This window comes from Micropterus salmoides, unplaced genomic scaffold, assembly GCF_014851395.1.
Source record: "Micropterus salmoides isolate LMB-PRFRI ecotype aquatic unplaced genomic scaffold, ASM1485139v1 Ms_hic_scaffold_13, whole genome shotgun sequence".
Lineage (NCBI taxonomy): Eukaryota > Metazoa > Chordata > Actinopteri > Centrarchiformes > Centrarchidae > Micropterus > Micropterus salmoides.
The window spans coordinates 20,864,780-20,890,540 of record NW_024040374.1 but is presented as its reverse complement, the minus strand read 5'-3'; the positions used below and the strand labels follow the sequence as shown (position 1 = coordinate 20,890,540).

Here is a 25,761-nt window from a genome sequence, read left to right as displayed (position 1 = left end):
TAGATATGGTTGAAACCAAGGAGTTTCTTTATGATGGTAAAGCTGCTGTTATAGAACATTCAGCATGTGTCATGTTTGTGAATTTTCAGATGAAATGGTCAAAACATGTTGCCTTTCAGGAAGGAATATTTAAGTGAAAGGTGTAAATTTTTATTCTTAAATCGACAGACAACAGTGGACAGACCAAATCAACTGAGTGATCCTCTACTTTGAGAACCACCATATATCGCTGTCAAACTGATTAAAGCAGTGGTAATCAAGTGGAAAGAGAAATTCTAGTATAAAGTAAATATTTGCCCCTGAAATGTAGTAGAGTAGAAATATAGCATAATATTGAAATACTCATGTAAAGCACAAGTAAGTGAGTAAATGTTCTTTACTTCCCACTACTAGATTTAAGTGACACCAAACATGGGGTATTTTTATGGATTTCCTTCAGATACTCCGCTGGATTATAAAACCCCCACCACAAGCTGTCTATGGTATTAACAGCCCCTGGTGGATCACTTTCATTACTGGGACCAAAATAAGACAGCAGAGCTCAGGTCCAGCAGTGATTGCTGAGTCGGTGGGGCACTCCTCAGCAAGATGGCTGCATTGCTGCGCGCAATTGTGGCATCCTGGTGAAATGACGCAAGCTACAGTTTACGTTCAGTCCTCGAGGCTCTGAGCTCTCCAGTCTCCATAGCGCAGATCCCGCCCGACACACAACCGGAAGACTGACCGGCTATCCTCCGGTGGACCGAGCGGAACCGGTTCATAAGAGTAAGTAGAAGCGTGAATTACTTGTTTATCGTCTCCCAGAGGTGTCATTTTTCCTCCAGTGAAAACCACGCTCCTGCTCGTGGTTTCTTTCTCTCTTTACTCCTCTCTTTTGTTGTTGTTTCCTGAGTGAACCGTGATTACCCGGCGCTTTCCTCCCTGCACACTGGGCTTCGCATCTGTCGATGTTCTGTTGTTGGTGGCGGCGGCGGTGCTCTCCGCAACGCAGCTTTAATCTTGCCGTTTTTATTAGCGATAGAACACAAGGGGGGCTTCAAATGCGCCGTGGACATGTCCCTGCTGTGAATGTGTGCTCGCTCGGCTCGGACAGCGTTGGCTCATCGCATTTCAAATTTTCCACACACCGTGGACGTGGTTGGCTGTGCCACCCTGTCTCCGCTGCTCGCTGCCCGCCTGCCGCCGCTGTTAGGCCGTTTGGTGTTGAAAGACACTCGCCAAGAGGGAAGACGGACCCCGGCTGGTGGAGGATACAGGCCGTTAACCTTTGTGGAAATGAAACTATGTGTACGTCCCTCTCTGCCCACAACTCTGCCTTCCCCTGTAGGAAACAAAGCGCGCAGTGTCTCCTTGTAGCGCAGCTGGACACAGCTGTTGAGCCGAGCCAGTACAGCTCGAGCCCCAGGACAGGACAGGACGGAGCTCTGTGGCCGGGCCAGGGGCTGCTGCTGCTGCTGCCGCTGATTTTTTGGGGGGAAACTACTGAAGGCTGGTTGTTGCTGTAGCAATGTGTCTACCTCAGAGGGAAGACAGGAGCTGCTGGGTTATAATAGGAAAGTCACTGCAGCCAGAATTGGATTTGATATACAGACTCATTTGCAGCTCATTAGCTAAAACTTAGCCTGAGTCTACATACCACATTAGCAAAGGGACTTGATAAGTTCCCAACTGCCTTCCTGAATGCTGAGTTTTAAATGTGCCATATGGCCATTAGCTACTGTAGATTTCCCCCATGTGATGAATGCCAGGCCATTACACCCATTTGGTGGCCGTGCAGCACCCTGGTGTGAAAGTAGGTTGATGTGGCCAGTATTACAGAGTATAGCATCCTATCACCAGCAGCTTACATCGGGGTTATATAGGTTACCATCAAGTACCAGCAATCCTATGAGTGGATGTTGCAAGTCCCCCCCCCCCCCCCCCTACTTGATTTATCTGTCAGTTTTCATCTAACCGCCTCCATCTGCCCCCCCCCCGCTCACTTGCTTATCATAGTGTGTGTGTGTGTGTGTGTGTGTGTGTGTGTGTGTGTGACTGTGTATGTGTTTGTCATTGCTCACATATGGCTTTTGGTTCCGCTGGCTAGCAAAAAGAGGCAGAAACACAAGAGTCTCACTCCTCCTCACTCCTCTCTCTTCCTCTGTCTGTTTCTCCGAGGCGAAGGGATCTATTCTTAGTCCTCCTCCCTCTTCCTTGTCCCCTCAATCGTGATCGCCATCTTCTGCCCGTCCGGCCTGTTCACCGTGAGCTGATTGGCAGCAGTTCAGGTGATTGTTTTGGCCCCTGTTTGGGTTATGATGCTACACCTGTGTCGTCACGGTTCGAGGAGGTGGAGGGTTTCCATGGTTACCAGGATGTCTTCTCTGTGTGTGTGTGTGTGTGTGTGTGGGAGTTCCCATGACTGTCTCTTGCATCCAGTTTGTGTTTGCTTTGTGCACGTTGAGTTCTCCGTGTGGACGTGCTTAGCGCTGTCAGGTATGATGAGGCAGTCTGTATTGCAGTGCAGAAAGCACAAGGCCAGCGCAACATGATCCCTCTGGGTTCTGGGTGTCTGTCAGTTTGACTGAGGGCCTCACTGGCCGATCGGTTTGTCTACCTGACTGACTAATCAAAGCTCAAGCAGCGACTGTTGCAGCATGAAACCTGCAAACTCCATCTGTGTGGCTATCATCCGCTTTGTTATTTCTGGTTTGTGTGTTTATACTGTATATTTTTCTGCACTGCAGTCGATGTGCACATAAGTGGATGTGGGCTTTTTACTACCTTTGGTGGTCCTCTGACAGCTCACCTTTTGAGTCAGCAGAGGTTGGCTATACAGCCTGAAATGCTCTGTGTGCTTGAGCCTGTCCCATGATAAAAAAGCATCTGTCTGTGTTCCTGTGTTTACAGTGCAGTTTGTGTTCAGAGTCCAGTTGGGATGGAGCATGCAGACAAGGTCCAGTACTGATTTAGCTTGCCATTTTTTCCTGCCTTTTCTTATTTCATCTATGCTGTGTGACTCTCTCCACACAGTGTTTTCCCATCTGTTTCCCGTCAACGCCATAGATAAAATAGTTTCTGAAAGCATCCCTGCAGGCCCGTACCTTGATAATGACGACTCCACTGATGTGAGAAAAGCCCGTACATTCATTATGAAGACAGGTGATAGTGACAGTAGAACAACAAAAAATACTCTTGGGTTGGGTATCTGAAAGTTGTAGTGTGTGGCCAGTGACGTTACCTTCCAACACATTCCTGGTTCACTTACCAGTTTATTCATCAGATTTTGTGCACAAAGACTGAGCTTGTTACTTAATATGGTAGTTAATGTGGGACATTTGTTCATTGTACTTGCTTTTTTAGACGGGATGAGTATTTTACTTTAGTAGAAAACATGACCTGCCATTGCAGAAATTAAATATGTACAGATTTGATTTTGCTCGATGGCTTAACATTGGCGTGAATTGGCATAATAGCTATGAGAGTGATAAACATTAGTGTGGCTGTTGCTTAGGCAGTCAAATAACCAAATTGTTCACATGATGAGATGCATCAGAATCTTGGCTTACCACCTGGGCCAAACCATTTCCTGGGGGGAAACCCTGTTTTGTGATTTTTGCATACATATGCCAAATCGTAGATGGATAATCGGTAATGCTGTCGCAATGTTAGGTCTCATTAGTCTCTTTGACAGTTTGTACAGATTAAAAGCTGTTGAGGTTTCACTGAATGGAAGTTTTCCTCGCTGTGGCTCATGTGTCACTGTGCAGGATAAAGCGTAGGTTTGCATCTGGAAGAATAACATGGCGGATGTTGTATCATACCAGCCATGTTGAGCCATGTAGCTCGTTGATGAAGGGCTTGAAACATTTCAGTGTATTTCATTCATGCACAGACTGACATCCGAAACAGCGCTGCCAGTTATCCTGCAGCTTGCTCGCCAATTACGCAGAGATTGATATTTATTTTCCTGAGCTGTGATCATTTCTAATGAATGTGAATGCAAGTATTCTTTCATTGTGCCGGGTGTGGGTTGGTTTGGTTGCAATTCAGATGGATTTGGAAGAGAAAACATAAACATGTTTGACCTTGTGTGGCTGCTGTGTTGGAGTGGGCCGGCTCTATCAGCCGTGTGCAGCTGTCTGTTGATGTGATGAACAAGCACTTGCTCACACGTACCAAACTTGAATACATAAAAGCAATGATTGTAAAAACATAAACCACATTGCTGAACACCTTTTTATAGATCTGCCGTCAGCAATTAGCAGCAGTCCTCTTGCTTATAAGGAACTGCAGCCAGGACGGAAAAAAATATGCCTTTTCTACAGACCAGAGTAACTGTTAAGTCCAAAAATACACCTGTTAAATATATCTTAAGAATAGAACAAGATCTCAAATCAAAGGTTAGGCAAAGAACTTTTCAAAGTGCATGTTAGAGTCCAGACTTACCACCATTATAGTGAAAGCTGGTTTTAATGACCTCCCTGATGTTACTGCTACATTCTCCTTCAGGCTTTGTGTGTTTCATGTCAACGCAGGAGGAAGTCACAGCGCTGCTAAAGCATTTCTTCTCTTACTGTTCCACCCTTTTGATCCTGCTTTTCCCCCACCAATCACCTCAGGCTCTGACCTGCCTTTACCTCAGCCGCGACCAGAAGCAGCAGCAGCAGAGAGTAGTGTCGGAGGGAGTGAAAGGGGCATGACTATTTTCTTTTTTCGCTTTCAGGTAATCTGTCTCGCTCTTGTGAAGCCAGTGGTACAAACGCCAGCCAGTAACAGGCCTCAGAGGAGACATTTTTTTTCCTCTAGCCGAGTCTGAATAAGGTGGAACAATCTGTTTTTGTATGGTTTGGTTTTAACTGCACCAAGATGTGTCCCAGTACATCTCAACTTTCAATTAGGCTACTGCACTGGTCTCTGAAGTGAGGCTCCTTTTTATAATAATCTCAAATGTTCACGTCATCCGTTTTCTGCTTTTACTCCTTTGTGTTGTCCTCTCATTCTGTTTCTCTTGCTCTCTTTAAGTTAAAGTAATGAAAAGAGATGGTGAGAACCATTCAGATCTCTCTATTTTAGCTCAAAAACTTAAATTGGCCTGAAGTAAAAACAATGGCCTCCTGCCAAAATATATGTGTGCAACAACATATCTTAAAGCTGCTCTTATTTCTTTACCAGCACATGCCAGAACAGAACAGAGGAGCTCCTGTATCATGATTTCAGTAGTTTTATCAGTGAAAATGAAAATTGTGATGCAAAAAAAAAAAAAATCTTTCCCAGAATTTCGTGAATCATATCGCAATCGTAATATCTGTCAAAATAATCACAATTGGATTTTCTTTTATAATATCATGCAACCCTAAACAAGTGCAACATATTCCACTCTCTCTTAGAGACACAACTTTAATCATAGCAGCCTACGATTTTTTATTGGGAGCAGCTTAGAGCTTAACGATATTAGTGTTTCCCACAGAATGACAGTGTCACTGTGGAGGGGAAGGCAGTATAATTCTATTTTTAGTAGATTATTTCTTATTTTATTTTATCCACCTTTTTTTAGTGTTTACTCACAAACATCTTTAATCAGCTCACCTTGCTCTCACCCACACCCACACCTACACGTCTGTCTGTCTCTCTCTCTCCCTGTACATATCAGCTCTATTGACTCTCTCATCAGAAGTGTGTTTTATAAAGTTGCCAATAAAAACACAACTCAAGCGTGGACGCTTGTTGTTAATAGTAGCCTATCAAACGTTGTACTGAATGACATCGGCACCAACAGGTGTGTTCACTGTTGCTTTACCAGATCCTCTGTCTCTGTTTGTGTTTCTCTGCGGGACCACAGATCAAAACTATTTAGAATGAATATTGAATATAATGACGATCAGTGGCCGACCAATCAGAGCACCATTACAACAGCACACCACTCAGGAGAGGCCTTTACTGTCCAGCAGTCCGTGTGTGTTGGCAAGGCTTCCCGGGCTTGTCAGACTGATGGAGTGCTTAAACTGGGACAAGAGGAGAGGTGCAGCATTTGCTGCCTGGCTCGAGTAAATATTATGGCGCGTTGGCCCAGCAGTTGTACTGTAGCTCTGCTCTGTCACAGAGAGCGGCAAACACACACTGGACACACTGCAGCACTCCGCTATAGCATCATAAAGCAACTTCAGGTACACCCATAGGTTTTTGCTTTTACTACTTTTTTTCCTAAACCTAACCTAGTAGCTTTGGTGCCTTAACCTAACAAAGTAGTAAGGCTTTCTGGTAGTAAGCCATGAGGTCAAACTTCTGCCATGTGCTAGTTGTCATAGATGTTGCCATAGGCCTGCTGTTTAAACCATGATAGCTATCACTGGAATATACACCGATCCGCTACAGCATTATGACCACCTGTGTGACCACCTAATGTGGGTCTTCCTTTTGCCGCCAAAACAGCCCTAACCCGTCGAGGCATGTACTCCGCTGTGTATGCGCTCCCCGCATTCATCAGTGAGTTATGGCCACCCTTTCTTGGACCACTTATGAGAGGTACTGACCACTGCAGACTGTTTGCAGATGCTCGGAGCCAGTTGTGTAGCTATCACAATTTGGCTCATGTCAGAGTGGATCAAATCTAATGCTTGCCCATTTTTCCTGCTTCTAACACGTCAATCTTGAGGACAAAGTGTTCACTTAATGCCTAGTATATGCCTCCTACTGACAGGTGCCATGGTAACGAGGCAATTGGTGTTATTCACTTCCACCTGCAAGCGGTCATAATGTTATGGCTGATCGGTGTATATGGCTCACGGATAGACCTTTTGACTCTATATATCATGATAGAAGAGAACATCGACTGTTATACAGGGTTTCCTCCCTGTTGTTCACTCTTGTCGCCCATACGCCAACGTAAGAATTTTAGTTTAGATAATGTATGTATCAGATATAAGCACAAAATCAATCTATACACACACTTTTATTATCAAAGCCATAAAGCAGTGATTTGCACATTGACTATTGCCAGCAATTGTGTAACACTCCTAGAGATACTAAAGGGATATATCTACCTTTGTATTATAGTTACAGCGGTATACAACCTCACATCGCCCCACCCTATTCAGTGGTTTTCCGTAGTGTTTTATACCAGAGGCAGGCTTCCACTAACGTCGTAAAAACCTTCTACATTTTTATGAAATAAAACATTAACCTCAAGGAAAGGAGACCAGAATGTGACATTTGTTTGATCATCCACTAACTGTATTGATCATGAGATGCATTAACATATGGGTGGCTTTGCTTACCACTTTGGATAAACACTTGTCTAGGGGATATAACACTGCGCTCCATATATTTCCAATACTACTCATGCAATTCTGAAGATTCTGTGGATGTGGCTAAACTGTGCCACTGTAACAAGATCACCACTTGCATATTGTAATGCACTGGCCAGTTCAGCCCACTTCAGTTTAATACAGAGCGGCGCAGACCTGTAGAGCATGGCTCAGCACTCAGTAGTACAGCATGATGAAGTGGAGGGGTGAATCTCTGCTCTGTCACAGGTGGCTACGCTGAGTCTCCCTGTCGCTCTGACCGTGGCTGAAGTCATCGCTTCCTCAGCCAGGCTTTCAAATCTCTTTTCTTACTGGGAAGCTGAATCACTGCCAGACACTCCTGTTGCAGTAGCCCTGTGATGGGAACTGAAAAACCCATAAGGAAACAAAGAAAAATAACCTGTTATCACACCTCCCAAAAGGTCCTTCTAGCACTCTTCTCTCTTTCGCTTTTGCTCAGCCAGTTTTTCAGGCTCTGTGGTCGCTCGCTCTGCCTCTGACAACCCTGTGTTTGAGAAACCTTTGCGCCGTACACTGCTCAGCCTGTCTGCATTCTGTGTGTTTATGCAAGCATGTACGCTCATTCCACAGTCCTTTTGAGTTCCTCCTTGGACAAACTGATTTGTAAAGAAGGGTTCATTCACACGGACTGAGAGCGGGTCACGTCCCACCTCTAGCTATGCAGGCATGGGCAAGCCTGTGTGTTTGCCAAATTGTATTCATTTGAAGGGCTTGGTCATTTGCCATCTGTTAAGGATTCCTTTTGGCCTTAACATGCATTTAAGAGCTGGAGCCCTTTTGTGTTGCAATGGCTGATATTGTTCTTTAACATAAATAATATTGCTCATGGGCTAAAACGCTGAGAGATGGCTCTCTGCCACATCGGGTGTAAGTTTAGCCAGAAATGACGCAAGACATGCAAGCTGACATCAAGGCATTATTTATATCTTTAAATTAGGCTGCTATTTTGCTTTGGCGAGTATGCCTGTGATGAATGTTTAGCATCTGGAGCGAGTTGCGTGGATCCTGAGGTGGTTGTGTGCCAGCTGGTGTTAAGAACTCTTATCCCCTTCAGACGACGTGATGTTTATCAGATCATGTTGGCTCATCGTGTGTGTGTGTGTGACAGCAGGAGCGAGAGATAGCCGGTCGGCGTGAGAGTCTTAGCTGACTCCAGACTAAGCTTGTCCCATTGACACACTTCAGCGTCTGCAGGAGTAGGCTCGCTCAGAGTAGCGCAGTCCAGCTGTCCTGTGGGTTAAATCGACGCTGTGCAACGCCCACTGTAGTCTTGCATGTGGCACTGAGCCGCTGGTTGGGTAGAGCTCAGTACTAATTCAGGCTGATTCCAGCTGGAATCACCGATGCTAAAAGTGTATCCAGTTATCTCATTGCACATTGAAACACATGCAAAAGAGTAAAAGGATGCAAAAGAGTGTCAAGCATTGGCACTCCCGAGCATTTAGTCTCCTATATTAGAGTGGTTCCCAGCCTTTTTAATACAAAGCAGTGTGTTCTCAGTGCATGTCTGTTACATGTCTATGTCTACATGCTGTGAGAAGTTCAATCAAAAAGTCATTTTCTTCTTTCTGACTGTTTCATTCGAAGGAATTGAAGAAGGTGAACATGAGGTTTGAAGAGGTAAAACCAGACACTATTTAAGAAAAAAAACAGTCAAAATCGCAAAACACTTGACCCGACTCCATGAATTGTGATTGGGTGTCCCTGAATCCTACACCTTTATTCAGGGCCTCACAGTTATTTATTTATAGGTTTGTAATAGTCGGCCTACTAGCTGTAGCTTTTGTGTATAACCAAAGTAATAGCGGCTTGGCTTACAGATTCACACAGCCTAGCATTATCCCTGCACACAACAATAGTTCTGGGACTGCTGGGTCTATTTTTAGCCTGCTCCTACTCACAATTTGATGTTTCAATACACACAAATCAAAGCACTTTGAAACAGATGCTGCCCACACACTGGAGACCTTTTGAAACTTAAAATCTGTCAAGTCTGCTCACATTTCTCAATACAGCTCATTCTGTGGTTTCAGAAGGGAGTCTCCGTGCTTTGCTGATCCAATATATTCTCTTCAGTTCTACACTAATAACCCAGAGAAGAGAAACTCCACTGTTCCCTCTCTGTCTCCCCTCTCTCAGTGGATGTCTGTGACTTTTCCCCCGCATCTTTTTCTTTCTCTGTAGCCCTCTCTGGCTTTTCCATCTCTGCTTCACTGTGCTATGATTCTCTGACAGGTAACACGCACCCCTGTGGCAGCGTTTCCCTGGTGCGCACCTCGTCCCACTCAGTGCAGAATCCTCATTTAAGCGCCTCTGTCAAGAGGCAGATTATGCTGGATGAGATTATTTTTGAAATGTTTGCCGCCAGACGTGCCTGAGACTGCATTAAGACTTCCCAGCCGTGCATGTCTATGTGGGTTTATGAGTGCGCGTGTGAGCCATAATTGAGTCGTTCCAGAGCGGTAGTCGTAGTAAGAGGTGTCCCAGGCTGCCTGGAACGCGATGATAAGATGCTCTCTAGTAGACACAGCTCAGGCCACAGGTGACACCACACACATCCACACACATCCAAAGTGTGTGTGTGTGTATGTGCGTGTGTGTGTGTCTCGATTCTCTCTCCCTAAGTGCAGCCTCCTCTCACCCGTGGGCCCTTTGAGAAATTCATGTGGAAGCTCTGCTCAGGCTCCATAGATTAATGTCGTTTTACCTGGAGAGTCGAGAAAGAGATTCATATACATATACATAATTCCCTTATCCTGTACTGAACATAAACACACACCTCACACATTCACAGCAGGAATAGAGCACAGTTGATTTAAACTTGAGTCTGAAATTCATACTTTTGGCTATTGGTTTTGAACATTTCCTTTTTATTGTATCAAAATGTGGTATTGTCGTATATTGTGAGGATAAGTAACAAGAAACTGCAGTGCTGAAATGGCACAAATATATTTGACGTAATTTATAACAGTGTCCCCATTACATGTTTGTCTGCCTCTTAAAAATGTTTTTTAAATGTCCTGCTCGGTATACAATTCTTGGTCACAATTCTCTAATAGCGATTCTCTAATATGCTGTTGACAGAACAACGGGGCCTGCAATAGATCAGAGTGCATTTAAAAAATGCCTGGATTTTTTAAATTAAGATGAGGTAAGATAATTACAGATCAAATATTTATTTTTATTATTTTCTTTTGGACATCTTTTTTAGTGACGTCAACCGCGTTTTCAAATATCAGCAACAACTTCAAGAGCGCCGTGTTAGTATTACTGATTCAGAACAATGGCCCAAACTACGATAAACTAAACTTGAATAATCCTTTAACTATATAACCACAACACCATACAGCATGGCAACCATCCATACCCTTGTGCTCATACAGCACCCATCACACAGCAGCCTTTTTCCTGCAGCCTGTACACCTGGCGCTTTGTGTCTTGTCCAGAGAGATGGAGGCTGGTCGGCGGCACAAGAGTAAACACTGGCCTCCTCAACTTCAAACGCTCTGTGGATCACTGAAGGAGGGAGGAGGGGCTGGTGGCACTCTTTTGAAGCTCCGCACCTCTCCAGCCTCTTTCTATCCAACCTATTTTCTATCCTTTCCTTCACCCCTTTCCCCCTTCGTCTCTACCCACCCCGTTCTTCCCCTTCTTTGTCCAAAAAGCCTCTACTGTTTTAATTTAAGATTCTTCCGCCTCTCACTTATGTATCATGATCGCTGCAGATTTAATTTTGATGATGGGTAATCATTGGGTGCCTCTGTGTGTGGTAACTGGCAGCAGTCAGATGTGCTCTGTCAATGACAGCATTTGACATGTGTGAGTGGCATGGAGACTATCTATAGTGTAACGCGTCTGAGTGCATACGATTGACTGACAGTGACGTTCACAACTTCTTGTCAGCTGTCTTCCTGGATGGGAGGCCTTTGCGTTCCTCTTTTCTAAATAATAATTAAGTCAAGTTTATTTTATTTCCACCCTCATGATGTTAAGAGGCCAACACAAGGCTTTCAGAATAATGTTGAAATTACGAGTTAGCTGACAGAATCCAGATGTATTTATTGTTTTAAAGCTGAACTGATCTTTTTATTTTATTATTAAACAATGGATCAAATTCTCATTGTAATGTGAAAGGTTTTGTATGTGGTGATGAACCCATAGACAACTATTACCCGACTCTGCAGTTCCCCTCAGTTTTTGTTGTTCGGCCAGCAACTTTACTGTTAAACAACCTCATTTCCAGTCACAGCAGTCAGCTGTTTTAAGCAAACAAAGCTCAGGTAAACCCATTATACACTACCTGTCCAGCATCAAACAGCAGACAGACAATGTTAGAAACCACTAGCTGGTTAATAATAGTTTAGCGTTTAGCTTTAGCATTTAGTAGCTAAACAGCCACACATTTAACACAGCTAAAAGGAGGGTAAATATTGGGCTTACATTAGTTGGATGGTGTCTGCTGGATGTGAAAATAGTCATCTGCTAACACATATGCCAAATCAACTTTATAAGGTGATAATATGTCAGTGCTGGTTTAACAGCTTATTCTGCCATCCCCCAAGTGTCCGAGAAATGAATTGATACTGTTGTAAATACCAAATCATTTTAGACATAACGAAACAGTTGTTTGTTTTGCTGCTTTGGCGCCTTGCAATGGGAATTAATCCTTATGTTTTGACATTCTATAACAATGAATTCATTACTCATATTAATCTAACTTATTAATTAATCGAAGTTGAATATAATCAAAATACTAATTTATTTTCAGCCCTACTTCAAACCAGATCATCTTGTTTATTTACCCACGGGGCATCCTGGTTGCTTATGCTCTCCACATATAATGACAGTGGTTATGTGTAGCCCTAAAAAAACATAGAAGTGCTCACTTCACTTTCTGCTGATGTATTAAAACTCAACCTACATTAGTGGCTCTGACCACCAGGTGCGACATAGACACTTGTGTGAGGTGGAAGGAAATAATGTGTTTTAGGTTTCCTTCCTCAAATTCATACACAGAATGTCCAAATAGCTAAATGCATTTTTTTCTAAAAGTACAGCTCTAAACACCCTGCTCTGACGTCCTGCTCCTGCTTCCAACTGGGTGTCCTCATTGAAGGAGAAGCAAATCTTAAAACGTTCTACAATGTTGTGAGTGAACAATGTTTGAAGCATTTTACATTGATTGACCCAGTTTGTTTGGAATAAAGAAGAACAGGTTAGTTATCATGATTGACAGTCAGCTTAGCTGAACAAATGGTACAGTCCTTTTGAGACGTGATATCTTACAGGTCACACTGTGAAAAGCAGAACAGCAGTGTTGTTAATTTTATGATTTGTCTTTTTTTGACCAGGTGAGAGTGCAATGAGGAGAGGTTTCAGAGTGTGAGGCCATGGGCTGCACCTCGGCCAAGCAGGTGTCGGCCGTGCCCAACGATGAGGAGGGACGCGGCAAGGCCTACAGCAACGGAGATCTCTTCACTGGTCAGTATGCGTGTGCGCACACACACGCGCACACACACACACACACACGTCAATAAAAGCTTCACAGCTCCATTTCACTCCATTAATTGCTCAGCGTAGACCCATTGCCCCCTCTGCCCTCACCATATATTCCCTTCATTACAGCTCATTGTCCTCTGGCCGAGTGTAAGTTCTCCATTTTAGACAATAACTGTCAACACCGCTGTTTTATTGGAATCATCCGTGTTGACAGTTCATGTAAAAGAGAGGAAGTAGCCAGTTAGTGAGACTGCAGTGTTCACTCTATGCTCTGTCAGGTGTTGTGTATTATGTAAGGAGGGGGGAGGTGAGATGTAAGAGAGAAAGCAGAAATAGAAAGAAGTAGAAAGAGAAATGATGAGTTGAGATTCCACAGGTATTTTACCCATGAGTTCACTTTACTCGTCAGGCAGAGCACTATTCAACCTGTGAAAACACTGTTATAATGCTTTGGTGGCTCTGGATGAAGTTTTCCTAAGTTTGAAATATGTCATCAGGGTTTATCAGGCTAAAACTTTTTTAACAGCCAGTCTGCGTTACAAACTGAAGGTGTGGGGTTTGAAAGAAATGGGCATTCAGGAGGCAGGACACTATTGAGTTGCATTATGGGAAATGTGTTTTTGGAGCTTGGCCCATATTAGGGACTACATATCTGCAGCTGCTATTAATTTTTAAATGGGTGTTTTTTGAGTGCCACAACATTATGGAAGTGCAATACTTGCTGGAGTATGCCGAGAATGACAGCCAGTCAGATCTGGCTTTAGAAAAGAAGAAAAAGCCTAATCTTTGTTTTTGTATTGTGAAATACTGGATATACCCCCCACCCCCCATCACCGCCATTCAGGCCTCTAAAAACTATTCAAATGAAACAGGGGAAAAAGGGAACATCGCTGTTGGGATACTCACAAATCAGACAAATGCAACCTCTGACGAGGAGTCACAAGTACACACTGCTTCCCTTTTCAAAGGGTCACAAGCCATGGGAACCACTGTATTAAATGACAATTAATCAACAATAATTTTAATAACTGATTAATCATTTCTCAGAAACATTCTCTGTTTCCTCCTTCTTTACTACTGTTCTCTGTTTAACATCATTTAGACTGAAACTTGGGCCCCGTGGGTCATCAACTAATTGTAAGGTTATTAAGGCTATTGCTCGCCATGTGGGACTAAAGCGTCTTGCCGAACTTGATGTGATTTCATAGAATTGATTAATTGAAAAGATAATCCAGAGATTAATCTGTAATGTGTATAATTGTTAGCTGCAGCTCTAGCTTTAATAATAGCTCGCAGGCCGTTGTGCAATAAGGGACAGAAATGAAAGTGAAAGCCAGAGACAGGGAGAGATGAGTGGTGGTAGAGGGATTAACAGCGATTAAGAATTAGGAGCAACACTCTGGTATAACTGCACGTGGGCGGATGGACGTGGCAGATGACAATCCACAGGCGGTCTCTCTCTCTCTCTCTCTCTCTGTCTGTCCTCCCTTCCTCCCTCTGACCCCTCTCCCTCCCTCGTCTTCAGCCTCTCGCCCTCTCTCTGGGCCCTCTCTTTTACTTGCTTGCTCTTTCTCCTCCCTGCTATCCTCTTTCCGACACGTTCCCCCTCATCCAACCTCCCCCGCCCCTCCCTGTTATCTCTCTGCTCTCACGTCTCGCCTCCCTTCTCATCTTTTAAGGAGTAACAGAACAGGGCAGGAGATGAGAGGGAGAGCTGGGAGGAGTGGAGCGTTTTTTCCTTGAGAGAGGAAGGGAGAATGACGAGGGTTGATGCTGCTGCGCTTCTCTTTTTTTTCTCTCCCTCTCTCTCTCCTCAACTTCTGTGTCTCGGCTAGATCTCTCTTCCCTTCCCCTGCTCAAGGCCTTGTTCTTCCCTTCCTCTTTCTCTCTGTCTCTCTATTTTGGGTCTCTGCACCCCCACCCTCCTCCCTCTCTTCCTGCCTTCATCTCCCAGTGTTTCTTCTCCCCAGCTCTTTTTCTCTCTCCTCTGGCACAACATTAGGTCAGAACCTTTTGTCCTCTCACCTCCCCTCCTCTTTCCTCCCTCTTGCTCCCATCCTATCCTCCAGTCTTGTCGTCAGTTGGTGAAATGGGAATCCAGAGTGGCGGTGGCTGGACCAGACTACTGTTTGAGCTTGTCTGCAAATTTGTATGTGTATGTTGAGGGGGAAGACCGAGTGACCTGGATGGTGTGGATTAGAGGTATTCAAGGCCACAACCCTCAATAACATCCTTTCTTAACCCCCCTTTTTCTTCATCTCATCTTCATTCATTTACCTTAGTTTCTTCTCCACTCTCTTACTCCACTTTCTCTACAGTATTTCAGCCATTGTCACATACTGTGTAGTCATTCTTTCCCACTTAACTCGCCGCCCTTTCCAATCCCAGTCGAACTGCCTCACTGCATCCAGTGTACTTGTCATGATTGAGGCGGGAAAGATTGGTCCTGGTCAGTCAGCCTGCCTACGCACATACATTTACCCGCAGTGGACTTGAGTGTCAGCGTGTGTGTCCGTGCTTATATATGTTTGCATATGCGTATCAGTGTGTTTAGTGAGACAGGGAGTCTTCTTCTTGCAACAGATTTGTCTGCCAGTCAGTCTGTCCTTGTGTGTTTTTTTTTGCATGCGTGAGTGTGTGTGTGCATGTCCCAGATATTATTCTGGCCGCCCGCTCTGTCAAACTCCGGCCACTAGCCCCCCCCAAGCACACACACATATCCAACCACCCCACCCCTCTCTCTCTGTCGTTCTCGCACAATAACCGGAAAAGTCTGAGCTCCATTACACAAACACTGAAGGACGACGAGGGAAAATAGCAACACTCTCCAAAACATCATGCAATTGATGTCTGCGATAATTACAGTCGGAGGAGATTGGAGTGGAGATAGCATGTATATGACTGCATACGTGGCACCCTAACATGTATACACAACAATGGTGGCAGATTTCACTGTTTTAGCATTTGTGCTGTTTTGAGGCAGCGGAGCAGCTGAGTGGTTTGAGGGTCTGACAGAATCGGATGTTAACGTCCCTCTGACATATTTGTGTCACAGCAGAAAAAATAGTGTGAAGACAAAGCATCCGTGTTGTTTGTGTTGCAGATTTTTCATTGATTAAGTCACGTTTACTGATGTTTAGGCAGAAACACCTGGGGAAAAAAAGCATCAATGGTAGGTTTTGCTCCAAGTGAATGAAATGGGATTGCTCAAAATTGATTATTAGTGCCTCAAAGAAAAGCTGGCACTTCTAAGTGGGCGCTCAGTCCTTGGAAATATTATCACATGCGCAGTTGAAAGACAGAAGCTTCTGTGAATGAACGTTTTCTGACGCATTTCAGAGAAAACACAAAGCATAAAAGATAAACTCATAACAAATAGAGTTTCTGTGTATAGATTCAAAGGCATTGTAGGGCAAGTGCACAGGAATGAAGAAGCACTCTGGTGACCTGAAGGTCACTGCTACAATCCCCTGGCTGAAACGATAGAGAGAGAGAGAAAAAGAAGCAGCACTTGCATGTTCCTCAGGAACATTCATGCTGGTTAGATATACAGTATGTACTAGATGCTGAATGTTAGACTCGTAACCAACATGCACCTGTTTTAAGGAGAAAATAATAAGACTGTAAATAATTTTAGATGTTTGTCATAACACCCACCCAGACTGTGCAAAAGTGAGATTAGTGCGCATGTACCCTACACAATTGTAGATACAGCTATGGCACATACAGTATACAGTACATTACATATGCATACTTAAATCAGTGTGGGCATACACATCTATATGTGCATTTCAGAAAGCCAGTCTGTCTAATCGTATTCTATTACATTATACAAAATATGCTAATTTACTTATTTCAGCAACATTAGGCTAATGAGTAACTGCTGCTGCATGGCCAATGGAGGCTAAAGATTCTATTTTGCAGTGGGTGCATAAGGGACCATTTTTAATATCATGGGCCTGGAAAAGGAATCTGATGGTGAAATATGTGTTAATATTCTGCCAGTAGGAACCACAAGTCAGATCCTCAATGAAGATGATTACTTAATTGTGATTTTTACATTTTTTCTGATTAGTCGGTAGTTGTGTGAGACCTTTAGTCGTCGTTTAAGTTTAGTGTTTTTTCTCACTTGCTTACAGTAACATCCCAAATATTTCAGAATGTCTTTTCTGATCAGTCTGTTCCAGCTTTTCATCATTTTATCCCTACCAGGAAAAGCAATGACCTTTATTTATGTTCAGAACATTATGCACAGTATTTTATATATTTCTAAACTGAATCCTCCTTCGTGTGTGTGTGTGTGTGTGTGTGTGTGTGAAGTGAGACTTAGTGTTCAGGTGTAAATGTCATGGCCAGGCTGGTGATGGCCTGGAGCCAGAGTTGCCGAGAGGGAGGACGCACAGCAGGAAGGACAGAGTGACATAGCCACAGGACAGGCAGGCCAGCTCGAGCTGTTAGAGCAGACACGCACGAACACTCAAAGATGGCTATTTAAATGACTCAACTCATACAAATACACCCATACGCCACACTTGCATAAAATGACAATCGTGCTGATTCAAAGACACAGTGTTATCTGAAATAGAAACACACTTTGTGAGCGCACACACACATGTGCAGACATATTCACCCTCGTGCACACACCGTGACTGTTGGTACCTTAAGGTCAGCGCGGAGCTCCGAACTCTAATCAGAGATGCGAAAAATGTCCACATCACAAAATCACGGCTTCTCAAAATAGTTCTTCCTTTTCATCTTCCCCTCTCTCTCTGACGGTTTCCCTCCCTTTCTCCCAAAGCGAGCCCGGCGTCTGCGTGACGAAACACACTTGTCATTTCTTGTGACAATGACAGCCGCACACAAGCGCACACACACACACACACACACACACACACGACCCGCACAGCATGACCAGTCTTTTGCTCCTATCTAAATTGAAGCAAAGTCTGTGATGTGATGATTCTTGATTGGTGTAAGCTGGGTCACTTTGATCTATCTATACCCGTCACATTAAGCTCAGTGACTAACCTGTAACAGGAGCAGAACATCCAGCCTATTTATCCTGTCAGGCGGCAGCTCACCCAAATTAAAAAATGACATTTTTCTCAACTGCTGCTTGAAAATGTCCATTTAGATGTAGCCCACAGCGGCAGCTAATTTTACCCCTTGTTATTCATCTGTATCCACCTTAAGGTACAGATTAAATAGCTTGTAATGTATGTGGGTTGCCCTTGTAATAAACAGGAGAACAGAGGAAATGGCTCTTAATTCTGTTTCCTGCTGCAGCACCGTATGTGCTGCATGTTTACAGAGCAGATCTTAGTTTGGTGAGCCTGTGTATTGTTATAAAACCATGTGTGTGCCTATGCGTGTCAGCATGTTCAGACAGGAGCTGCTTCGCTCCGACTTGTTTACATTCCTGAGACAAACAGAACAGCAGAAAAGTAGTCGACATTTGTTTCTTCTCCTTCTCTTAAATCTGCCAGCATCCCTCCTTTTTCTCCCTCGAAATGATGATGACAAATGCTGGCTGTTTGGCTCTACAATGACGCACGTGTAACGGTGTAAGGTGATCGCAGAAGCAAGCACACACTCAGAACACACGGGTGATCCAGGTGCGAGGTGGATCATGAGCAACAGAGCAGAGGGAGGGAACCCTTCTGCTGAGTACAAAGTGGCACAGACACACACACACACGGATAAACAGATAGACAGACTGCCGATAGAGTGAGGGCAAAATACGAAGAGTGCAGCAGATAAGGCCAATAGAAGGTGTGCTCGTGTGTGTGTGTGTGTGTGTGTCAGCATCTCAACTGCTTTTTATCAGTCAAATGTCCAACAACCAGGTAGTCAGCAGAAGTGCCTGTGTGATTGTGTTGTTAAGGTTAGGTGGGGTTTGGGCTAACATAAATGTGCTGTATGTAGAGTTTTTAGACTTTATATTATTTTGCATCACTGTTATAGTTCTGGACTCGTAATAAGGCTATTTACCTAAGCACTAAATTAATGTTACTTTTATTTTAATGTTCAGATTAAAAAAAACTGTTGTCCATAACGTGTAAACTACACCAATCCTATGATCAATGTGTCGCATTTGATAGACGTGAAAATGAAACTTTACGACGCTACGTGTGCGTTACGCAAGGTGACTGCATTCACACAGTAATCTCAGTCTAAAGCACATCTTTACCTACAGATCATTTTCTCAATCAATTTATCAATTGTTCTTCAAAATGCTTGATTTCTGACCAAAGGTCCAAAACCCAGAGATAATCAGTTTACAATCACATGAGACAAAGAGAAACAAACAAATTCTCACTTTCTCCTTATTTCACTGGAATAAGAGTTTAAAAAGCGATTCATCAGTTATCAGTATTGCCGCCGATTAATTTTCAGTTGATTTGGTTTAATCAGTTAACTGGCACACTGTAAAATGCAATGTTGAGGAGAGCAGAGGCCCCAAATCATACTACATTGTCTCAAATGAATATGGTAATGATTAAGTTACTTAAAATACAACAGTACACACATATTTCTGCTTGGGCTGGACGGTATGATTTTAAATCTAGAACACAATAAATTCTCACATCATTTTTATAACTTTAAGTGTAAAAATAAGTGCTTTTTAATGCATCCTGTGCATGATATTTAATTTGTCTGGCTTGCTCACTTAAGATATGTTTGTCCTGATTAATACACTATAACCAGTTAGAGATGCTGGACTGGGCTGTGAGCTGAGTGATTTGTTGAACCTCTGTTTATTTATTGCATCCATTTTAATTATATGGGATTCAAACAGCGTATTAAAAAATTGCAATATGAGTATCTATGGATCAGTAAGAGACGCATAATGCCTGGATGTCAACACTTTCATTTTATTGCCCTAGTTTCACTCTTTAGTAGTGATTTAGGATGTACAGTGCGAGGCGTGGCGGTGTGGTGCTGTGCAATTTTGCAGAAGTGTTACCACAGAGCTCAACTTAACTGTCTTAACTGTCTAAGCTGTCCATGTAGCCTAGAAGCTGTTCAACAGATCTTTAATCCCCTCCTGCTTTCTCCTTCTCTTTTACTTCACAAATACATGTATTCCATCTCGCTATCGCTCAGTTTTTGCTTTCTCTGTCCTCAGATGAGTTGCTCGAGTTAAAATGGAAAAGAGATGAGCAGTCCTCCTGCTTGTACACCGGCTGCCATGTCCACTTTCTAAAACATTGTATCAGGTTGTAGTTATCAGATTAGCTTGGACAAATTATAACGAAAATCAATAGTATAGTCATTGGTAATGTTGACATAATGGAGTGAGACTACAGTGAAGCCGATGTGACAGTTCAGTTGTGTTAGCCTTTCAGATCACATTGACCTGGACAAGAAAGGAATCTGGTCTTGTTGTTGTTTATTTCCCCTGACTCTCTCTCCCTCCTTTAATCATGTCTCTCTCTCTGTCTCTCTCTCTGTCTCTCTCTCTGAACCACTCTCTCCTCAGATGAATACAAGATGAAGGGAGTGGAGGAGGTGAAGTACATGAGAGGGGATGAAAACAGGGTGAACGCACGCAACCAGGAGAACCTGGTGAGACACACACACACACACACACACACACACACACACACACACAAAGACAGACAGGCAGACAAACAACCAACCCAACCCATCCACTGACAGTCTGTCATCCACACACAGACTCAGACCTTTTCCTGACAGTTTATCAGCTCATGCGAACAGTTCGTGTTTGTGTCCAAAGGCGGCTCTGTCAGCCTCAGCAGCCCACACATACACACTTATTGTCTTTTGCACACGCGCAAAAACGCAAAAACTCACAGAGAGCCTCACACTCACGCAGGTACAGACAACATGCTGGCGTGTGTGGAATGTGGGGGCTGATCGCTTGGTTGGTTTGACTCCCTCCTGCAAAACCTGTGGTCTCAAACAGTGAAAAGAAATGTCACGTTGTCATTGAAGAAGTATTAAGAACTTTGCAAATAACCTGGCTGTCTAATCCCTGTTGCACATTTCCCCTCCATTTTGTAAAGCTTGTGCATAAATAGAACCTTATCAACACACTGAATGACTCAAAAGTGTGGTATTGTGAGATGAGAGCCTGTTGTTCAGTAAATCAGGTTAGTCTGCCTTGCGTCCTGGCAAGCACTGGAACAATAACAAATGTAATTATAAATCCTGATTTAAAAAAACTAAACAAAAGTAGTGTCAAACTGCCACTAACTTATATTACTGCAGCTCAAAAACTGGCCTTATCACTGTAACAGGCTAACACCACGAGGGGAAGCACCTCTTATCCTCTGAAACTTTGATTTTACTTGAAAAAATCAGATAAAATGCTGCTTGACTAATGCTCTGAGGAATATCTTTTGGATACAACAAACACACAGCTTGTCTTTTTTATTATTATTATTAAAGGAAACACATATTTTACAGTTTACAAATGAGACAAATGGCATGTTGTTCAGTTAAACTGACCCCAATCCCAACCTCCAGTATAGCCACTAGATGTGGTCAGACCAGTATTTGTGTCCTACAACATTTTATTACTGTTGGTGTTTCCTGTCAAAGAGGAATACACACATACACACACACACACACACACACACAGACACACACACACACACACAGTGAGTGGCGAAAGACGCAGGTTGGAGTATCTTTGGTTGATCGCTGCAGCATTTTAATATAGCAGGAAACTGTACACAGAGCTTGCAATAACATGGAAGGGGACTCATGTGAGATGACCAACCTTCCTCAGAGTTGACACAACAGTTTTTTTTAGACCTACATACATTATATCTGTGGCCATTGTCCTATGGCTGTTGTGCCGTGCAAGCTGGGTGCAGGTGTAATTTGATAATGCAGGTTTGATTTGACGTGTGCTTTCAGCGGTGTGGCTGTTTGCTGATAGGAGTTGTTTGTCTTTTGCCTGTTTTTATCAGCTGATAATGAGAGCTAATGGGGTGTGTGCGCGTGTGTTTGTGTCTTCCAGGAGAAGAGTAATGTGCAGTACAGGGGCAAACAGCAGAAAGAGGTCGCTGCAGCAAACATCAAGTCGAAGTAAGTGGCCAGCAGCAGTCTGCATACACTAAATGTCTGGTGGATATCATATAAAAATATATGATTTTAATAAATTATGGACAACTCTGATAACTTGAACACCTGCTCACAATTATTGTTAAAGGGTCAGTTCACTCAAATTTAAAAAAAAACAAACAGATTTTCTCACCTCTAGGAATATCCATACAGATGGTTTGGATTTAAATGATTTAAACCAGATTGTGACTTATTCTTCTCTTTCTGCTTTCATAATTAATTTGTAGTGCTCACAGCATTCAAAGGTTGTACTTAAAAATATCAATAGCAACATGTCTCTCTAGAAACAATGTCCTAATCCACAGTCCTCGCTGTGAACAACCTTTGTTTCCAAGGTTGAGAATTAACTTTCAACCTCAACCATTAAGCTGGGCGACAGGTCCTTATAATGGAAATTTGAACACTTTCAAATTCCTTGACAAGTGGGCAAACTTCATCTGCTGAAGACGATTGTGTGATATAATCGAAAGCTTCAGAACAGGTACCCATGGACCTTGTGGAGAGATTGTTTTGCCAGCTCAGTTTTCATAGGGGCTATTACTTCCAAGAAAAGTAGATCCAATGAAAACTGATAGATTTGTTGGCTGGACTGACCATTTAACAAACCGTTATGTCCAATGTCCATTAAGATGCGACTTTCAGTTTGTTAAAATTATGAAGTGTAACGTAAATGATATTTTGTCTCTGGTTTTTGTGATGTTGCCTCTTGGCTAACCTCAGGCTCTGTGTATTGATGAGTCTCTGTATATGTATACATACTGGTTGTTGGTGTCTGCAGAGTATTAAGCTTTGGATGAGAGACTGGGTTAATACTTTATAAAAATAATTATTTAAATAATCCATAGCCTCGCGAGCCATGTATTTCTCACACTGCAGTGACTGTGTGTGTGCGCAGTAGTGCATTTGTGCTGTGTGGGGGGGTGTAATGGAAAATTCTCATGATGTATTTGTTGCCTCCCCTCTCCTCCTCGTCTCGCAACCTCCAACTTCCTCTCCCCCTCCTTCTCGCTTCCCTCTCTTTCTCAGTATTCACACGTCAGAGAGCCAGCAGGAATTTTTCAGGATGCTGGATGAGAAGATTGAGAAGGTGAGGGGAGGGGGTACATGTGGGGCACAGAATGGGTCTCCGAGCGTTTAAAGAAACAGCTGGGTCCTAACATTTAAAGAGACAGGCTGTGCAACAGCAACATCCCTTAGTCCACATTGTCATTGTGCTCAGGAGCTCAACACTCCCCTCCACATGTGTGAGGAACAGGTCATCGCTGCACTCTTGAATTACACCAGTTGTTTCTGCGTGAAGATGAGGTTGCAAAATGAAATGACAGTGGCTGCTGGAATTATTGCTCGACTCCGCAGTTTCCCTCAGCTCCACAGAGAGTTAGTATCTTTAAGCTCGTTGTTCTGGTTTTATGCCCCAATACTTCACTGTTTTGGTGCAGTCTCGCCGCTCTTAACAGCATTGTTTTCTTGCTCTAAAAACTCACCGTACACTACCTGCCCAGCACAAAATGGAAGACCGACAAACTTGGCAACCAGCTGGTCAACATAGCGGAGCAGCTAAAGAGGCAGATTTTTCCCTCAGGACTTGGTGGAGACCAAAAACAGAGCTAAGAGAAGAGTGAATATTGGACTTGTCAGCGTCTTGTCCAGCAACACCACTCAAAATTAATGCTAATGTTGCACTGTGTCTGCTGGATGTGTTAAATAGGCAGCTGTTTTCTAACACACCATATCAGCATTATAAGATGAGAATGCAGTGGAGAATTAAAATGAATTTGTGAGAATTAAACATGTAAAGTAATATAAAATGGAAAATCATTAGCCAGGCACCATACTTTAGTAAATACACTTTATTTCCATCACTGATTTGCAGTGTGCTACTGAGGCAGCTTGTGTTTTAAAGCCTGATTTAAAGAGAGACAGTGTAGAGTTAGACAAGCTCCTCATTATGATGGAAGAAACAAAACAACATAACTATCAGCTCTTAACTGCCTCATCCAGTATTTTCTATGCCAGTACCTGCAAATCGACAAGGGTTTGTTTAAACTGGTGGGGGGGTAGACAGTTAAGAGAGTCATTTAAAGTAGGTTATACTGAACTGGAACAAATTAGAGTAGGACAAAAACATGAAAAATATGCACCTCTCATATTCTCTCTAAAACCTTTCTTTGCAGGGGCGAGACTACTGTTCGGAGGGGGATGAGGAAGATGGGACATAGCACAGAGGCCCCCAAGATTCACTCCCATAGAGAGCCTCACAGAGAGTGCGTGCGTGCGTGCGTGTGTGTGTGTGTGTGTGTGTGTGTGTGTGTGTGTGTGTGTAAATGCGTACGTGAGTGCTTATGTGTGCCAGAGAGAAAGAGAGTTGAATCCATGTTTTCCCAATGGGGCGTCGATGTAATGGGACACTGTATGAGTTGGTATGTGTGTTTTTGAACGGATGGTAAAGATAGTATTTTAATCAAAAGTTGGAAGAGTGGGGGATAAATGTGAGAGAGAGGAAGAGAGAGAGACAGAATGGGATAAAGAACACTTTCTTCAGAGACTGCAGCCCTCCTGTCTTAGCGCCTCACCCCTTCAGGCCCCTGAGCAGACAGATGGAGGTGGCGGAGCGATGAAGGGACAGACGGATGAAAGGAGGGAGAGATGGAGGCGGACATGACGATGGATGGACGCACATCGCTATGAACGTGGAAAAAGGACGTGCCACAGTTGGGTCAGAATAATTTCCTCAAGCAGGACAACAGCAGCTCCTCATCCCTCCATCTGTCCCTCCGTATCTGTCCGTCTGCACCTCCATATCTGTCCCTCTGCACCTCCGTGATCCAATCCCATTTAACCCCAACTGGACAGAGGAACTCGCAAATATGGAGGCCCAGTAAGGACAAATGGCTTGCTGTGGGGGTGCGCGCGCGCGTGTGTGTGTGTGCGCATGTGTGTGGGGAGGACTGATAGTCACACAAGTGAAGAAGAAAGGAAGCCTGGGGAGGAAAAGATGGTGAAGGCAGAGGAGTTATGTAACGCCGCCAGGATCCACACTGAACTTTTTTGGCCTGCCTACCAACAGCCAGGCCAGCCTGGGCCACGAGGGACTGAGAGAATGGGTGAGGAAAGGTGGAGAAGAAAGAGTGACAAATTTGTGATATTTTAATAAGAGAGAGTAGGGAGCAAGCTGGTGATTTAGAAACTCTAAACTCCTCCTGCCTTCTGAAGTCAAGGACCTTTTTTTTTATTCTGTTCTGCAGCCACACGTTCACTTATTTTTTCTCTTTTCTTCAGTTTGTTTTTACTCTTGGCTTCCTTCGTAGTGTTTCATCATCATCAATGTCATGAACATCTTCATCACTGCAGCAGGCAGACTGGAGCTGCGTTAGTTCAGAGCATCTGTGTCTCAACCCGATCCATCCTCCTTCATATACCATCACACTGCAGATCCCAGCTGACACACACACACACACACACACACACACACAGAGTCTTTTATTGTGCATAATGGTAACATGGCCTCATCCCAACACACCCTCAGCATGTACATATAAACCACCCAAACACACATTTATTGTATCCCTTTCATTTCACCAGCAGAATGTCATGTGCATCAATCAGAGGTATTCTGTATATTTCTGCTTTGGTTCAGCTCATATACACACACACACACACACACACACACACACACACACACACACACACACATTCATACACACTCGGCAAACCGGGCTGAGCTCAAGGGGAGGATGCGTGGTTGCCATGTAGACACAGACTTGATCACATTTTTTGTTGTCATCTTTACCGGATACTTCCTGTTGTATTATTTTGAATACTTTTTTTCTATTAAAAATAAAAATGAAGAAGCTCTTAA

The 25,761-nt window shown here is 43.5% G+C and overlaps 1 protein-coding gene across 3 annotated transcripts; it reads left to right on the top strand.

The window, feature by feature from the left end:
- The first annotated feature begins 432 nt into the window (after positions 1-432).
- Positions 433-25,761, top strand: zgc:92140 (uncharacterized protein LOC447854 homolog). Of its 3 annotated transcripts, XM_038716131.1 has the most exons (8): positions 433-765; positions 2,890-2,935; positions 12,365-12,455; positions 12,659-12,788; positions 20,290-20,375; positions 21,799-21,866; positions 22,929-22,989; positions 24,077-25,761. In XM_038716131.1, the coding sequence occupies exons 4-8, from the start codon at positions 12,698-12,700 to the stop codon at positions 24,119-24,121; spliced, it is 351 nt and encodes a 116-aa protein (XP_038572059.1). In that variant the 5' UTR covers positions 433-765; positions 2,890-2,935; positions 12,365-12,455; positions 12,659-12,697; the 3' UTR covers positions 24,122-25,761. The 3 variants fall into 3 exon arrangements, with proteins under 3 accessions (XP_038572059.1, XP_038572060.1, XP_038572058.1); XM_038716132.1 differs by lacking the exon at positions 2,890-2,935; XM_038716130.1 differs by lacking the exons at positions 2,890-2,935; positions 12,365-12,455 and having other exon boundaries at positions 435-765.

What these genes read in the sequence shown, in the direction of transcription:
- zgc:92140 (XM_038716132.1), top strand. Translation starts at nt 12,698, where the DNA reads ATGGGCTGCACCTCGGCCAAGCAGGTGTCGGCCGTGCCCAACGATGAG. An exon ending in CAACGGAGATCTCTTCACTG is followed by an intron (nt 12,789 to 20,289) that starts GTCAGTATGCGT and finishes CTCTCTCCTCAG; the next exon opens with ATGAATACAAGATGAAGGGA. An exon ending in TGGATGAGAAGATTGAGAAG is followed by an intron (nt 22,990 to 24,076) that starts GTGAGGGGAGGG and finishes CTTTCTTTGCAG; the next exon opens with GGGCGAGACTACTGTTCGGA.